The sequence below is a fragment of the Rhinoderma darwinii genome, chromosome 4 (assembly GCF_050947455.1).
Source record: "Rhinoderma darwinii isolate aRhiDar2 chromosome 4, aRhiDar2.hap1, whole genome shotgun sequence".
NCBI classification, from domain to species: Eukaryota; Metazoa; Chordata; class Amphibia; order Anura; family Rhinodermatidae; genus Rhinoderma; species Rhinoderma darwinii.
This window is the reverse complement of record NC_134690.1, coordinates 323,549,802-323,568,543: the sequence shown is the minus strand read 5'-3', so window position 1 is coordinate 323,568,543 and position 18,742 is coordinate 323,549,802. Positions and strand designations below refer to the sequence as shown.

The 18,742-nt window shown below is 45.5% G+C and overlaps 1 protein-coding gene across 1 annotated transcript in view; it reads left to right on the top strand.

The window, feature by feature from the left end:
- GALM (galactose mutarotase) overlaps positions 1-18,742 on the top strand; it is a 79,831-nt gene that overhangs the window by 23,335 nt on the left and 37,754 nt on the right. The window contains exon 3 of the mRNA XM_075864430.1: positions 7,375-7,529. Coding sequence (XP_075720545.1) covers positions 7,375-7,529 — 155 coding nt within the window. The remainder of the gene's footprint in view (positions 1-7,374; positions 7,530-18,742) is intronic.

Here is an 18,742-nt window from a genome sequence, read left to right as displayed (position 1 = left end):
TTTGTTTTTTTTACCAAATGGAATATGAAGCTACCCTAAGGGCAGATTCACACGAGCGTTGCGTTTTTGCACGCGCAAACAACGCGGCGTTTTGCACGCGCAAAAACCATTTGACAGCTGCGTGTGTCATCCGTGTCTGATGCGCGGCTGCGTGATTTTCGCGCAGCCGCCATCATAGAGATGAGGCTAGTCGACGGCCGTCACTGTCCAAGGTGCTGAAAGAGCTAACTCTTTCAGCACCCTCGACAGTGAATGCCGAACACAATATCGCAAAACCTGTAGAAAAAAAAGAAAAAGTTCGTACTTACCGAGAACTTCCCGGCCGTTGCCTTGGTGACGCGTCCTTGGTGACGCGCCTCTCTTGACATCGGGCCCCACCTCCCTGGATGACGCGCCAGTCCATGTGACCGCTGCAGCCTGTGCTTGGCCTGTGATTGGCTGGAGCTGTCACTTGGACTTAATTGTCATCCCGGGAGGTCAGACTGGAGGAAGAAGCCGGGAGTTAGCGGTAAGTCAGAACTTCGTTTTTTTTTCTACAGGTTCATGTATATTGGGATCGGAAGTCACGGTCCATGGTGCTGAAACAGTTTAACTCTTTCAGCACCATGGACAGTGACTATCTCCTGACGTCGCGTACCGATAATTTTTTTGCCGGGTTCGGTACGCTTGTCCGGCTTCGCTCATCGCAAAGACACTCCGTTTGGATGTTCGGAAACAGAAAAGCACGTGGTGCTTTTCTGTTTTCATTCATCCTTTTCACTGCTGTTGCGCGAATCACGCTCGTCCCACGGAAGTGCTTCCGTGTGGTGCGCGTGATTTTCACGCACCCATTGACTTCAATGGGTGCGTGATGCGCGAAATACGCAGAGTTATTGAACCTGTCGCGCTTTTTGCGCAGCAGACAAACGCTGCGCAAAAAGCACGGACTGTCTGTACTGCCCCATAGACTTGTATTGGTCCATGCGTGCCGCGTGAAAACCACGCGGCCCGCACGGACCGAATACACGCTCGTGTGAATCCCCCCTAAGATGAATGTCAGCCAAAGGAGTATTTGGCCAAAAGCTATCTCCCCTGACTACCCCATAAACAAGCACTCTCGTTTTATCCTCTAGGAAGACTGTAACACCCATGGCCACGGGCCGTAGAGATTAATCCCGACGGCCGCAGCCATGGGTCTGTGAGCGCTGGCCTACATCTCCTCCTCAAGAGACGCCAACGCTCACTTCCGCTTCAATCTGCGGTGTCACGTAGGGTGCGTGCGTACGATCGTGCCCGGCCTTAAATGGCCAGCGCACGCACATGAATTTAATATGTAATTATCCGATACTCACCCTGTTAGTCTTTGCAAATGGCCCCTTAGTGTTTTCCAGTTCCCAGTGTTCCCTTACCTGTATCCTGTACCCCGTGCTTCCTTGTTACTCTGCCATAGAGAGTTGGAGTCATGTTGTGCCGTATACTACGCCTTCTGTGTTACACTGTGCCTGGTGTCTGCCTGCTGCCAAGGTCCCATCCCAGCCTAACCATCGCTACTGTCTGAATTACCACAGGTACCCTTATTCGAACTATAGACATTGACTTGGTATCCTGTTGGCCAGCTGCTATCCCGCTACGGCGGTACGTCCCAGTGGGTCCACATACCCACAGATCGTGACAGAGACATTGTTGACAACGGCTTATATCTTGACAGAACAAAGCATTGGGCATGTTGGCGTTCAACATACCAATTCTTGTTACTCCCATCTGTTGATTGTTGATGGCATCCCATTGAAATCGGTAGTATCCTCCTATATTAATGTAATGTGTAGCGGCTCTGGGACTCCATTGAATCACAGTGAATGAGTGTCCAAATTGAGGATCCTTTGAAGAATGCAATGACAGAAAAATGAAATGTATGTTTGTTCTAATTTCAAATTGCTTCTCAGAAATATTCATTAGAGGTTTCACCTCCATCCAGCCCTCTTGCATAAAATAGTGGGTTCCTCTACATTCTGACGGCCGACTCACCTGCAATGTAACTTCCCATTCACTGCTGAACAATTAATGTGATTAAACTCACTGAAAATGCCTTTGAGCTCCGGACTATAGACTCATTTAGAAATGGGCAAACCCCCTAGACTCATTCAAGCCTAGTTATAAAATGGTGCAATAGGACATTAAAAATAGTAAGATAACAGCATTTAATGAAATACTCCTGAGAATATTTTATCATTCAAAAAACATGACATGACAGGTGCTCTTTAAAGATCAGAAATCATTTAGTGTCACAATATGTGTGACAAAAGTAATAGCAAATTTAACGGGTGCAAATATGTTTGTTTTGTTTTTTTTGTTTTTTTTTAAGCTCTTTAGAAAAAATAATCCTTATGATTCACAATGATGTGGCTGCTAGAAAGGTGTGATTCTAGCTGTGTATAGTGATAACATCAGTTACATAGGAAGTGTAGCACAGATAGATCCAACTTTTGTTGAGCTGAATATAGCAAATTCTGCATCTGTTTGGCAGTCAACCAGAATGAATATGAGCACGTACCAAAAATACAGATGTGATGTGTTTGAAATCTCGCAAACCCTTCAAAGACAGTGAAAGTTGAAAAACAGCAGATTGATCAAATACGAGAAGTGTTTTTGTAATACTAAAGGTTGGTGAGCAGAACAACGAATAGTAAATCTGTAGTTTTACCTTCCTTTTATATTCCATTTAATGAAAAAAACAGTAGTTTTTGTTTACCTAAATATTAGATGCCTTTATATAAGAGAGCATATGTTATTTATAGAATCCATAAGAGCTACAATGGAAAAGGTTATTGGACTTCACTGTTAAGAGCACCGTAGGTCATGACACTCAAAATGGTCTCCTATTTTTAAAATGTAGGAGAAAATTTGCACTGTACACATACAACTGGGTAGCAGGCATTGCCAGCATTCAGTTCAGAAATTTCTGGACAACTGAGCTAAAAATCACGGACAGACCAACCTTTTTAAGGACACATTACAAAATCATTGCCTGTGCAGTATGCTAGGAGTGACTCACCAATCACAGCTCCGCTTGTAGCTTACCCCGCTAACTTAGGCGATGTCTTCTCTTATTCGAGTCGTTCACTTTCTCTTTTTTTTCTCCATCCGGCCCAGACCACTGTGACGACTTATTCCAGCCACGACTAGTCTCTGCAGAATTTGACACAGAGACATGTTGGTTTCTTGCTTTTCGAGCACCCTCCACACTTATACCCCATCCTCTAAACAAACTCGTAATCCACAGTGCCCCAGATGGTATTAATGATCCCTCAGTTCTCGACACAATAAAAGTGCCCCATCAGTAACCGTGCCCCCTTGAAGATAGCGCCAAACACATACCCCCTTGTAGATAGCGCCACACAGCCCCCCTTGTAGATAAGGCCACACAGTCCCCCCTTGTAGATAAGGCCACACAGTCCCCCCTTGTAGATAAGGCCACACAGTCCCCCCTTGTAGATAAGGCCACACAGTCCCCCCTTGTAGATAAGGCCACACAGTCCCCCCTTGTAGATAAGGCCACACAGTCCCCCCTTGTAGATAAGGCCACACAGTCCCCCCTTGTAGATAAGGCCACACAGTCCCCCCTTGTAGATAAGGCCACACAGTCCCCCCTTGTAGATAAGGCCACACAGTCCCCCCTTGTAGATAAGGCCACACAGTCCCCCCTTGTAGATAAGGCCACACAGTCCCCCCTTGTAGATAAGGCCACACAGTCCCCCCTTGTAGATAAGGCCACACAGTCCCCCCTTGTAGATAAGGCCACACAGTTGTAGAGAAGGCCACACAGTCCCCCCTTGTAGAGAAGGCCACACAGTCCCCCCTTGTAGATAAGGCCACACAGTCCCCCCCTTGTAGATAAGGCCACACAGTCCCCCCCTTGTAGATAAGGCCACACAGTCCCCCCCTTGTAGAGAAGGCCACACAGTCCCTTGTAGATAAGGCAACACAGTCCCCCCTTGTAGATCAGGCCACACAGTCCCCCCTTGTAGATGAGGCCACACAGTCCCCCCTTGTAGATAAGGCCACACAGTCCCCCCCTTGTAGATAAGGCCACACAGTCCCCCCCTTGTAGAGAAGGCCACACAGTCCCTTGTAGATAAGGCAACACAGTCCCCCCTTGTAGATCAGGCCACACAGTCCCCCCTTGTAGATGAGGCCACACAGTCCCCCCTTGTAGATGAGGCCACACAGTCCCCCCTTGTAGATGAGGCCACACAGTCCCCCCTTGTAGATCAGGAAACACAGTCCCCCCTTGTAGATCAGGCCACACAGTCCCCCCTTGTAGATCAGGCCACACAGTCCCCCCTTGTAGATCAGGCCACACAGTCCCCCCTTGTAGATCAGGCCACACATTCCCCCCTTGTAGATCAGGCCACACAGTCCCCCCTTGTAGATCAGGCCACACAGTCCCCCCTTGTAGATCAGGCCACACAGTCCCCCCTTGTAGATCAGGCCACACAGTCCCCTCTTGTAGATCAGGCCACACAGTCCCCCCTTGTAGATCAGGCCACACAGTCCCCCCTTGTAGATCAGGCCACACAGTCCCCCCTTGTAGATCAGGCCACACAGTCCCCCCTTGTAGATCAGGCCACACAGTCCCCCCTTGTAGATAAGGCCACACAGTCCCCCCTTGTAGATAAGGCCACACAGCCCCCCGCTTGTACTTAGTGCCACACTGCAAAGTGCAAACAGAGCAAAGAGCGGCAGTGATAGCCTACTGCTACCACTCTCCACTCTGCCTTACATGACTCGCCCTTAGGAGGAGCCGAGGTGGTAATGCGGCAAAGTGGCGCAGGTCCACTTCTGACTGGGGTCGCTGATGGCCCGGGAGTGGACCAGACAAGTCATCTGACCTCGTCGATGATGTGAGGTCAGGTGACAGGTCAGGTGACTGGATTGGTCCACTCCCGGCACTGACCTCACTTGGCAGCAGCATGCATATTTTCAGATTCTGCAGAAGTCAAGTGGAATCTGAAAATATGACCGGCCGTGGCCTACTATTCCTTTGCACTGCGCATGTACATTTTGGCGCATTCGCATTGTAAAGTTCAGGAAGAATGCGAAAAAATCCTGGACGACACTACGGATTGCAGAAAGAAAACATTTTTGCAGTCTATACGTAAATTTATGGACGGTTGGCAACCCTGCTGGGTAGACATGGTGGCAAAGTACCTGAACACCGTACACTAGAGAAGTCATGTGACAAGCCAGGTTAGGATCACAGAAGAAAAATCCAAGGCTTTTGCACCAGTGAGGCTTGGAAGAAGCCAAGGGTCATAAATAGGGGATCTAAATTGCACAAGCAACACTGAATCAGATGGAAATGTGAGTTTAAATAGAGCACCGTATCTTTAGCATAATAAATAAAATGCACCTGTGCCCCTAAGAAAGAGGATTCATGACCACAAGCATGCCACACTGGAATGGAAGGCACCTGGAGGTAGCTGTCAGCAGATGTGCAAAGCCGCTAGCGATAAGTGAAGGCATTGAATTTGTTAAGATCTATTTGGACAATTAAACATACTTGCAATGCAGGAATTGTAATCCGCACAGGAGTACAGTGTTATTATTAAAATTGTCCCCTTCCGTTTGTTTTGTCTATTCTTAAAAAGGACCTGTCAGGTTCCCTGACTTGTCTGTTTTAGTAAATACATGTATTCCCCATGAAATAACAGTGCTGCACATTAAGACCAGAATACGAGATTGTTTTTGTTCCACCGTCTGGTTCCTGGAACGGACGTTAGTTGGTGATGATCCTCTATAGTGGTCCGGTATAATTATACACACTGAGTGATTGGTTTTATTTTTTCTCATCGGTTTGTCCCCTTAAACCATTGGGGTGTTTTATGGTCTGCACATCCTCATATCCCTATTCCCTGTCGTCGTCCCCCATTTATTTATTTTTTTCTCCTCGCTACCGCTAAACGCTAGCCTTTCATACACAACTGCAGCTGCAGCCCAGTAGTCTGGAATTCTGTACATTGAGAGTAAGCAGACACCACCCCCTTCTGTATTTCTGCAAGCTCTCTATTTGGACTCACCCTGGATGACCTGCTCCCTGGAGCCTTCTCATCGGTATAACCCCTAAATGACCTAAATACTTTACTCTTTCTGAACTCGCCGCCTTTTTTTTTTTTCTTCTCGCCCCCAAAACATTTTCCCCCAACAATTTCCCTCCTGTTCTTTTTTTGTTCGCCGTGGAATTCCATGGCTGGTTGTAAAAAGTTAGAAAATATTTACAATAAAAATAGGTTGATAAACAAAAAATAACAATGCTGGAACATCATTTCTTAAAACTGTGTTTTAGCGCTTGTCCACATGTAATCGAATTGCGGCGATTTCAGTAGCAATTCCGCAGAAACTAGCTGGATTTCCACAGTCGAAAAATCGCACCATTTCCTGCATTTTTTACTACAGAAAATTATGCAGAATTTGCTGCGTTTTTCTCAATGTTGGGAGATGGTGAAATCTCCTCTGAATAACGCAGCAATTCTGTCCACATTCCGCAGCAGGAATTGACATGCTGCGGTATGAAAAATATGTGCCGCAGGTCAATTTCTGGTCAAAAATGTTTACACATCGTGTGGATGAGATTTGTTAAATCCCATCCACTTTGCTGCTACTGTATTCTGCTGCGTATTTTCCATCCAATTCCGGATGGAAAATATGCAGCAATTCCTCTACGTGTGGACAAGCCCTTACTATATTCCTATGTTATCCCTCATGGAAATGAGATCAATGGTGATGGAAACGGAAGCAAAGGTTTCAAACCTCCGATGGAACCCCTCGACAGAAGGGCAACGCTGATGTGAACACAGCCTTACTGGCTCAGGAATAGAAAACATGGGTGGATGTTAATGGAACTTGCCTAGATAGAGCACCACAGGGGTTAGTGGCGTATTTTTCTGCTTTCTTGATGTCCATGATACCGACTCCTCAGCTGTTGGACCTTCCAGTCACTTGGAACCTCTCAAGTACACACCTCGATCTCCATTTGACTATATTTTGTGACTAAAACCAGGTGGCTGTTTTAGTGATGATTTAGTTGGATTTAATAAAAAATTTCCGTGTGTAATAATTGCAGTGTATGCAGATCACCTGTAGAGATTTGTTCTCACTTTGACATGAAATACCTTTTCTATAGCTTAGTGTAAAAAAAATGTACTTCATTTAATAATGTCACAAAATAAAATGGCCAAAGGGGCATTTTAGAGTAACCATTATATTTTGCAATATCTCATTTTAATGTGGTTACAGGTGGTTTTCATGAACTGAGCAATGGCTACAATATGTCAGTTTTCTTTTAGAGAATCATGAAATCTATAGTTTGGATTTGCTTAGCGTGTGATATTTTTTCAGGATATTTAAACAAGCATCCCTACTTTGGAGCAGTGGTTGGGCGAGTTGCAAACAGGATTGCCAATGGTAAATTTAGCGTGGACGGACAGGATTACCAGTTACCCATTAACAATGGACCAAATAGCATCCATGGAGGACTCAAGGGCTTTGATAAGGTAGGCAGCATGGTATTTCTATAGATCAGTGTACACAAAATGGAGGTTAATATATTTCTCTTGAGAGAGAGTGAGCACATCGATCCAAATAGGTTAATTTCCCATCCACGAAAAATAACTTTTAATTTCTTCTCCAAGAGTTCCCATGATGAAGTAATGTCCGAGGTTCTTCCAAGCACTGCAGAGAGTGGTGTAATGCTTCATCCTCACTGTAAAAAAAAGTGCCATTCAGGATCGCTGAAGAAGACTTATGTTTTTTAGCTGATTGCGGCGTCATCTATAAATTTTACCTTATATAACAAAGCAGTGATGTCACACTTATTCAAGATTGTTGAGCACACACAATACATAAGAACAGCATGGAGCCCAACGCAATATATCTTTTATAAACATAATTTCTCTGTTCAATAAACTGGTCAATAAGTTAGCAGGTTCTATAGGGGCTGTGAGGAGCATTCAAAGAGGTTCTTCCCTTTGGACAATCCCTTTTTGTTAGAAGGGTTCCCTGATGGTAAACAGGTCGTCCCAGCATAAACTGTCGGCTATAGTATAATACACGTTTCCTTTTCGATGGATTGCGTACAGTACCATGCCATGAGTCTCTCATTGTAGTTATCTGTTCGGGATTCTTCAATTTGACCACGGGCTAGAGCGAACTATATGGGGTCACCTATACTTCTGAAATCCTGAGGGCACATATTGCTGTTGCGCCCCCATAATCTCCATCCGCTATGTTTTGCAGGGAATATAAGCAACCCCTTATTTCAGAGCTGAGAGCATTAGGTAAGGCAATTTATTTTTTTCATATAACTTTTTTTTAGGTTTAGTGACCCTTTAATAAATTCTAAAGAAACACTGATCTTCAGTCTGATATTCTAATTCAACAATACATTACTGACAAGTGCATTTGCCACCAGCAAGCTGAAAAACGAAGATCTCTTGTAATGGGTTCCAAGTACACCGTTCATATCCAGAGAACGCCATATGCATCACAATCTGGAAACCTCAGCGCCAACAAGACATTAAGATTTTATTATTCCTCTCTGTAGGTAATTTCTCCTCTGTGAAATAGGTAACTTGAAAATTCCTTTTATTTCTAATTCAGGTCCTTTAATCCATTCACTGTTGTTGATGTCAAAATGAGTGGCTGACCCGAATCTGAGAAATGTGTTCATCAGTTCATATCCATGGCTGGGTAGATCGCTGTAGCCCTTCAATTTAGAAATCAATGAGGGTCCGAGATCAGACTTTGATGCCAGCTTCTGACCTTTTACATAGGAGATCTTATTGTTACAACATTGCAATTAACAGGTTTTTACTTATCAGTTTAAGGCCCTGTTGACACTGTTTTTTGCCGCAGTTAAAAACGGTGGAGGAGTTTTTTTTTACCGCAAGCTAAAAAAAAACGCTTGCGGAAAAGAAGTGACATGCCCTATCTTGAGGCGTTTTCCGCCTCAAAAACCCCATTGCAATCAATGGGAGATGCGTTTTTTTGCCGCGGTTTTTTTACGCAAAATAACACTCGCGGTTATTCCATCTCTCTGTCGAAGAGATGGCTAAAAAAAATGCGGCAAAAAAACGTGGCAAAAAACGCATGTGGTGCAAAATCACTTAAAAAATACCGGAGCTGATTTTTCCATGCAGAATTTTCTGACTGCAAAAAGCTCTGTGTGAACAGGGCCTTAGATGACTTGCCACGTATTCTCTGGGTACGTAAGGTGGTATGAGAGATGCATTCAAGATTCAGAACATTAAAAGACGTTTTGAGGGTTCCAAGTCTGCAATCATGTACAACGTTTTATGATGTGCTTAAAATTGGTAGATTTATTATTCATTTTCAGTATACAGCATGCTCTTCACAGAGCACTTTGGCCCTTTAGTTTCGGAATCTGCTAGGGTCCAAGCTCACAGACTCCCACTAATGCTATCTCCTGTTTATGGTGCATACCCGCTCTACCTATTTTAAAGGGATATTCCCAATTTTGTCACCTGCACCTATCTCTAGGTGTCACCCATGCCCCATCCTACCGGGAGAAGCAGACTCGGCTGTTTTGGAAACCACCCTACGAATCGATGGAGAGAGCCATGCACGTGCACGGCCAACTCTTCATTCATTCTCAGCCTTGATTTGACCCCTGTTCTGGAGATACGTGTGGATCCCATAGCTGTGACCCGCATCTATCAGACATTTATGGCATATACCGTGATACTAATCAAGACATAGAATTACTTGGTGGACAGAATATTCTGTTTATTTTAAAAAAGCCCTTATTGAATTTATATCTATTAAGTAAATAAGCAGTGAGCAATTATAATAAAAATAAATAAATATATATATATATATATATATATATATATATATATATATAAAATTATGGATGGAGTGCTCACAACTCCCCTCAATCTCTGAACTCTGGGCTGTCTGTCATAAACTAATTTGGATTAAGACGCATATGTGGAGAATGGTTGAGCTAATCTGCTGATCATCTTAATTATATTTTCATCACAATAAAAATAAAGTGACCTAAATGAGCAAAGAGCCATGAAGTGTGCATAGCAATGTGACACATTGGAAACATCAGTCTCCTCTAGGGAATGACATTTATAAAAGCAACAAATCACATGAGGGGAGATAACCGCTTTCAGCAATTCAGCTGAGCTATACTGCCCTTCACATATAATTCCATTTAAAAACGGAGATTCTGTGCATACTTCTCAAAGAATTATTCTATAGAAACCCCATTGCGTATTGGCTACTGCAGTAAATTGCCATAACGGCTAGATGTGATTTTGTAGGGAATAGGATTTTTAAGACTCCAATAAGGCTGTAAAAGGTGAGGATGTCGGGGTATGCTGCATTTGTTTTTTCTGTTTTTACTTCTGTGAAGGAAACTGCATAATTAAGAAAATTCACATGCAAATACAACAATCCTCCAAGCAGGTACTGCAGCATTCAGAAAGTGGGAAGCAGCTTTTTTTAATATCCGATTTATTTTATCTTAATTAACATTTTGCAATTAAGACCATACAGATAAACACCCCACTACCCTCTTCCCATTAACCAAATACTGCAGGTTTCTTTGTGGTACAGCTTTGAGTCATACAATTAGCATTACATATGTTATATTATATCATATGGTACGCACAAATGACTACAGAGTGCTCTAGTGACACGTTTCACAGCTAAAATACAAGACACAGAAGAATCCATATATTTACAATTCTCATTGACCTCTTACAAATATAGAATTAGTGTCCAGAGTTATTCACATTAGGGCTGGGCGATTTTGACAAAAAATAAAATCTAGATTTCTTTCAACAATATGGGCGATTTGAATCTCGACTTTTCTTATTTTTTTCCGTTTATTTAACAGTAATACCAAGAGATAATTTTATAAATTATTTTCTTTATATAAATAGCTTTGTAACATATACTGCTATAATTGTACGTAACAACTATTAACCTCTGCAAATATTTTTTTTTAGCAGAAATACAATTAGACATTTTGCCATCTAATTGATTATAAGTTCTGTGTACCCCGGCAGGGACCAGGTTAACAGAATCTATAATCAATAATGCACTGCGTGCACTAACATCCCTCTCTGCCCGTCACCACCTCAGCCGGTCTCCGCCATTGCAGGCGAGAGCAGTCTAAATTACAGCAGGGCCGAGCAGGCACTTTGGGGCGAAATTACATTATAGTGTCTGAAGTCTGAGCAGGACACTGTGCAGTATCGGCCCCACAATGGAGGGTTAAATAAATTACATCGAGGCCGGATTCACACGACTGTGATTGGACCGTGAAAACCGGTCCGTGTGTCAGTATTTTTATGTCCATTTTGCATCAGTGTGTCTCCAAATGGATGTATTTTGACAGGTTTTTTTTTTGTCGCAATGCCCTGAAAACACCACAGTGCCCATCAAGATAGTGCCGCAATGTCCCTGTAGATAGTGCCACAGTGCCCACATTTAGAGCCACACCCCCCCTTGCAGATGGCACCCCCCCTTGTAGATCAAAGAACAACCCCCCTTCCTTGTTGATAGTTCTCTATCTAATTGAAGGGGGGTGGTGCTGTGATCTAAAAGGGTGAGGTGGGAGTGCAATCTACAAGGGGGTGTGATCTACAAGGGGGGTAGTATCTACAGGACAGTGTGGATATATACTAGGAGTCTCCGCTTCCCTCACGGAACTGCTGCTTCGTACTGTATCATTTTGTTCAGTACAGAACAGCAGTTCCATGGGGAAGCAGAGACAGAACGGGGCGCATCTTGTCAGACGGTGCAGACCAGGCAGGTGACGAGGTGGATCTTCCTCCTGCAACACGGCGCGACGGGGCCACTAAAGAATCGAGTCAACGATTCTGTTAAACAGAATAGTCAGAGGCCTTGAGGACTAATTAATGAAATTTAATTTGATGAATCGCCCGGCCGTAATTCACACTATAATCAAATGCGTTTTCAGTGAAGTTAGACTGCAGAGAACAAAACTTCACCACAGTTAACGTATCCATGGCTACCCTTCTAATTAATAAATAAATGACACGGACACAGATGTAACTTTTACTGGGTGCAGGTCGGCCACAGCATTTATCAATCTTCTTCAACTGTAACCAGATGTATTACCAATGTAGTTGTACGCCCACCCATAGCCGTTCGCCCGGCAGTGTGAGACGCCCGATGGTCCAACCACTCCAATACCGTAAAACTGCAAACGCAAACAAAATCACCCCACATACAACAAGGTGGGAGGATGGGAAAACTCTTCCACAGACCAGTGCAAATGGGGAGATAGACCAAACCCATAGAGGAGGTAAGCTATATGCCCCTTGGTAAAGGGCACATGATATTAAACCACTAATGCCCACAAGGGGCCCAAAGCTTAACCTCTTAAAACCCCCAATTTCAAAATATGACCTGCCACTGATCTTAACCCTTTTGAAATTTGTCCCTAGTCAGGGAGTGACCCTCCTAAGGAGCGTGGCCCCCTATATCAGTGAGCCCCTAAAGAGAGTTGAATGGTCATATTGCGGTCATGTGTCAGTGTCAATGGAGTGAGTCCCGTGGTATCTAGCCATGGAGCCCACAGTTTCTCAAACTTTAGTGGGGGCCTCTCTTGAGGTAGGTACCATTTTCTAGTTGCAGTTTACTGTGACGTTTTTACATATTCTCTACGAGATGCAGGTACAGCAGATGAGTATAAATGGCTAAATGCAATAACTGTCCAATCGCTACCTTTCCATGTTCATCTGTCGTTATTTCTTCAGTGTATCCTAGAACACATATTAATGGATCTCTAGCAATGGTAACAGTACACGCAGTGCTCACAATATCTATTATTGCAGCTCAGGAAGTTCAGAGATGTGGGCAGCACCAGAGCATATGAAGGGTGCTTCCTGGATCCATTTCACACCTGTGGCACTTGGAATCCCCTTATGCCAGTTTTAAATAACACTAAGGCTACATGCACACATTGCATATTTTGTTGCGAAAAATGCGCAGGAAACCGCAAGAAATTCGCAGGAAGAAAACTCACCTGAAGGTGAGTTGTTTTTTTTGATGCGTCGTTCAGTGCGGTTTTTACATTTCGCAGAGTTTTTTTGCTGCATATTTCTGTAGAACTAGGGAGATAGAATTCGCAAGCGGGATAAATTGACATGCTGCGGTTCCGAAAATACGCACCACGGGTCAATTTACGTGTGAGAAAATACCGCAGCGTGGACATGAGATTCCCTGGAATCTCATTGCCTATGCTGGAACTGTGTAAGGTGTTAGTGGTATATTTGAAGCCTTCCACCGCAGGACTTGATATTTTGTATACTCTACAATAATTACTAATTGAATCACTGGAATAGGACTAGAGTTTCGTTTAAAATGTAACTTTTACTTGTAACATATTTAAAAAGTGTGTAAAACAAATGACACACCAGGACAAGACTGTTTACAAAAAAATCTTCCTTATAGTACAGGAGATATAGTGCTCAATGCAAAAAAAGTCAATTCAATATTGGTGATATCATCATTTCTTTGCAGAGTTAAAGAAAAATGCTCCAAATTGTTGCAAAACATGTGAGTGATCTATTTCCCAGGAGGATATATATAAAACTCTGTGGGGTAATGACCCCTCCTACCCGTTCCGTAGTGTGTTAAAGTCCTGTTCCGTTCTTATGGCTGGGGACTGGGAAGCCTCACTTGTTTCTTTTATATGATTTTAGGCAATCAATCATTATTTTCTCCCGGACGCGTTTCCTTATGGCCAGAATTCCTCAGGGGAGATAAGGCCAGATAACCTCCTTGACAGGGGGCACAAATGAAGTTGGAGCTGTATTCAGTGGCGTAACTACCGCCGTAGCAGCAGTAGCGGCTGCTACGGGGCCCGCGGCATGAGGGGGCCCGTGTCGCCCGCCGGCACGGGCCCCCACCATGGCCGGAGGCTCCGCTAGCAGCCGCTATGGCTGCTACAGCGGGACGCCACTGAACAGTACGGCAGAGCAGGGAGGTATCTCCCTGCTCTGCCATTAAGCAAAAGACATGTATCCCCTATCCACAGGATAGGGGATACATGTATGATCGCTGGCATTGATAGGGAGAACGGGGGACTGAAAGTCCCCTGAAGTTCTCCATCACAAACCTCGGACATCCGGGGTCTGTGTCGGCAGCTCCGTAGAAATGAATGGAGCGCCGGTCCCGCTTGTGCGCATGCGTGACCAGCGCTCCATTCATTTCTACAGAGCTGCGCAGACGGCGGAAGTCAGAGGTTAGTCATGGAGAACTTCAGGGGACTTTCGGTCCCCCGTTCTCCCTATCGCTGCCTGTGGATAGGGGATACATGTCTTTTATTAGGACACACTGTAGGTCGCATTTTTTTTGGAGGGGGGATGCTGTATGGCGTTCCCTGCAGGGGGGGGGGCTGTGTGGCGTTCCCTACGGGGGGGACGGACGCTGTATGGCGTTCCCTACAGGGGGGGACGCTGTATGGCGTTCCCTACAGGGGGGGGGGACGCTGTATGGCGTTCCCTACAGGGGGGGGACGCTGTATGGCGTTCCCTACAGGGGGGGCTGTATGGCGTTCCCTACAGGGGGGGCTGTATGGCGTTCCCTACAGGGGGGGGCTGTATGGCGTTCCCTACAGGGGGGGCTGTATGGCGTTCCCTACAGACCCCCCCTGTAGGGAACGCCATACAGACTCCCTGTAGGTAACGCCATACAGTCCCCCCTGTAGAGAACGCCAGACAGCCCCCTCTGTAGGGAACGACATACAGCCCCCCCGTAGATAACGCCATACAGTCCCCCCTCTAGATAACGCCATACAGCCCCCTCTGTAGATAGCACCATACAGTTCCCCCTGTAGATAGCGCCTTTTAGTCCCCCTGTAGATAGCGCCATACAGCCCACCCTGTAGATAGCGCCATACAGCCACCCCCTGTAGATAGCGCCATACAGCCCCCCCTGTAGGGAACGCCATACAGCCCCCCCCTGTAGGGAACGCCATACAGCCCCCCCCGTAGATAACGCCATACAGTCCCCCCGTAGATAACGCCATACAGTCCCCCCGTAGATAACGCCATACAGTCCCCCCGTAGATAACGCCATACAGTCCCCCCGTAGATAACGCCATACAGTCCCCCCGTAGATAACGCCATACAGTCCCCCCGTAAATAACGCCATACAGTCCCCCCGTAGATAGCGCCATACAGCCCCCCTGTAGATAGCGCCATACAGCCCCCCCCATGTAGATAGCGCCATACAGCCCCCCCTGTAGATAGCGCCATACAGTCCCCCCGTAAATAACGCCATACAGTCCCCCCGTAGATAACGCCATACAGTCCCCCCGTAGATAACGCCATACAGTCCCCCCGTAGATAACGCCATACAGTCCCCCCGTAAATAACGCCATACAGTCCCCCCGTAGATAGCGCCATACAGCCCCCCTGTAGATAGCGCCATACAGCCCCCCCCATGTAGATAGCGCCATACAGCCCCCCCTGTAGATAGCGCCATACAGCCCCCCCCCCTGTAGATAGCGCCATACAGCCCCCCCCTGTAGATAGCGCCATACAGCCCCCCCCTGTAGGGAACGCCATACAGCCCCCCCCTGTAGGGAACGCCATACAGTCCCCCCCTGTAGGGAACGCCATACAGTCCCCCCGTAGATAACGCCATACAGTCCCCCCGTAGATAACGCCATACAGTCCCCCCGTAGATAACGCCATACAGTCCCCCCGTAGATAACGCCATACAGTCCCCCCGTAGATAACGCCATACAGTCCCCCCGTAGATAACGCCATACAGCCCCCTCTGTTCATAGCGCCATACACCCCCCTCTGTAGATATCTACAAAGGGCTGTATGGCATTATCTACAGGGGGGGCTGTATGGCGTTATCTACAGGGGGGTTGTATGGCGTTATCTACAGGGGGGCTGTATGGCGTTATCTACAGTGGGGCTGTATGGCGTTATCTACAGGGGGGCTGTATGGCGTTATCTACAGGGGGGCTGTATGGCGTTATCTACAGGGGGGCTGTATGGCGTTATCTACAGGGGGGCTGTATGGCGTTATCTACAGGGGGGCTGTATGGCGTTATCTACAGGGGGGCTGTATGGCGTTATCTACAGGGGGGCTGTATGGCGTTATCTACAGGGGGGCTGTATGGCGTTATCTACAGGGGGGCTGTATGGCGTTATCAAAAGGGGGGGTTTGTAAAAAAGGCACTATCTACAAGGGGGGGGGGGGTTGTGTGACACCCAGGGGAGGGGGGGCCCCAGTCAAAAGTTTGCTATGGGGCCCAGTCTTTCCTAGTTACGCCCCTGGCTGTATTGAAGTTTCAATCTTCTGCAGTGGCAGAGATTCCTCATAGCACTTGTTTCCTCGTGCTGGAGTAAATGCTGGTTCCGGCGTGTGACGTCCTCCACACGCCGGAACCAGCGTTTACTCCAGAAGATTGAAACTTCAATACAGCTCCAACTTCATTTGTGCCCCCTGTCAAGGAGGTTATCTGGCCTTATCTCCCCTGAGGAATTCTGGCCATAAGGAAACGCGTCGGGAGAAAATAATGATTGATTGCCTAAAATCATATAAAAGAAACAAGTGAGGCTTCCCAGTCCCCAGCCATAAGAACGGAACAGGACTTTAACACACTACGGAACGGGTAGGAGGGGTCATTACCCCACAGAGTTTTATATATATCCTCCTGGGAAATAGATCACTCACATGTTTTGCAACAATTTGGAGCCTTTTTCTTTAACTCTGCAAAGAAATGATGATATCACCAATATTGAATTGACTTTTTTTGCATTGAGCACTATATCTCCTGTACTATAAGGAAGATTTTTTTGTAAACAGTCTTGTCCTGGTGTGTCATTTGTTTTACACACTTTTTAAATATGTTACAAGTAAAAGTTACATTTTAAACGAAACTCTAGTCCTATGCTGGAACTGTATCACGCTGCGTTTTTTCCACATGCAAATAGGCGCAGCAAAATTGAACGTAATACGCATCGTGTATTGACCCTAAGGATTCACTCGAGCGTGTTCGGTCCGTGAAAATATGATTACAGTACGGGACAGTTTTACCGCAGCGAGGCAGGGACACCTAGCGTCATAGATAACTATGATGCTAGGAGCCCGGATTCCTGCAGTGTGTTCTGTCCGGGAAATGCGGCCGACGTGCGGACCGTATATATCATGGACCAAACACGCTCATGTGAATCCGGCCTAGGGGTGTTTTTACACCCTCTATATGAGAAATAATTGAGAAAGTAGCCTGGCGTCACTCAAAAAAGGATTGTAGAACAGCCTCTGGAAAATATTAACCCATTTGTTTTTTGCAGTTGGCCATATATACAGGCGCATAACAAAAATTCATAGGGCCCCAAAGCAAAATGAGATGAGCCGCCACCCCCTAGTGACAGTAAACGGAAACCACAACATAATTAGCAATAACTAAAGGTATGAATAATAGTGTCATATATCAGAGAATTCAGAAAATAGTGCAAGATACCTGAAAGCCGCCAAGTTGTTATTCCCCCACAAAAAGGAACAATGGGGGGACTATTAAAAGCTTTACGCCAATTCTCTGGTGTGTGAAAGTTGCATATTTTGGCGCCTGGTATATTTGAGCTCATTTTTTTTTTAATTTTTACTTCTCTCACCACTTTCTGAAAGTGGCGCGAAAAGGGGGCATGGTTTATTGGGAGACCGACAGATTTACAGACTGATAGAGTTGCCATAAATCTACCATCTAGTTATAGCGCAAATCAATACCTGCTTATGGAAGGCGTAGCATTGCATTTCTGTCGCACGGATAGTCAAAGATGTGACACATTTGTTAAGAGGTGTACACCTCTTAATAAATTTGGCATAGATTAGTTTAAAGGGGTTTTCCACGTTCTGACAACTGATGACCTGGTGGATAGGTCATCAGTTGTCAGAACGTGGAAAACCCCTTTAAGCCTGGCGTTTGAAACGCCAGTCTTAATTTATTGCCACCATTTTCTTGCATCTGAGTGGGCTCCCTTCAACCTCAGGGCCCTGTAGAAGCTGCTACGGCTATAGTTACGATCATGCCTATATCCCTTTCCCATTTGGTCAGTGCATTCAGACGGTGCTGTTTTAAAAAAGCTTGCAGGAAATGTTTCTAAACATATGAGATGACCCCTGACGTGGTTCACCCCTAAGCTAATATCAATCACCGCATGCTCTTGGATCTGTAGACTTGCCCGTCTACATTGAGGGATATAGGCGAGGTGCAATTAAATGTACTGATAGAAGAACCTGTGGGTAAGTGAATCTCCACTTGTAATAGTTCATATATTTTAATTGTATCAGAGGATATCTATTGGTAAGTATTAGTTATTCCAGCAGTCTGCCAGGGTTCAAATCCTGTCAAGGAGTAAAGTTCCTTTAGATTCCGGTTATGCCAGATAGGTATACGTTTAATGCACCCAAAGATACCTCTCAACGACTTCAATTTAACCCACACTTTTTGAATCAAACTACAGGTTGGCGACCTATGACGTGATGTATGAAATCTACCCGCTTCTCTGGCTGACTGTAGTGGACTCCCTCCAACTGCATGACCGAGAACAGTTTCTATAGAGTCTTTTATTGTTAAGGCATCTCATCCATTAAAATGTAAACTTTGTGCAGCCAGAAAGTAAATCCAAGGATTCAGGATTCAGGCGTGCTAGGTCCCCTTCATCTTTTGCCCTTTGCA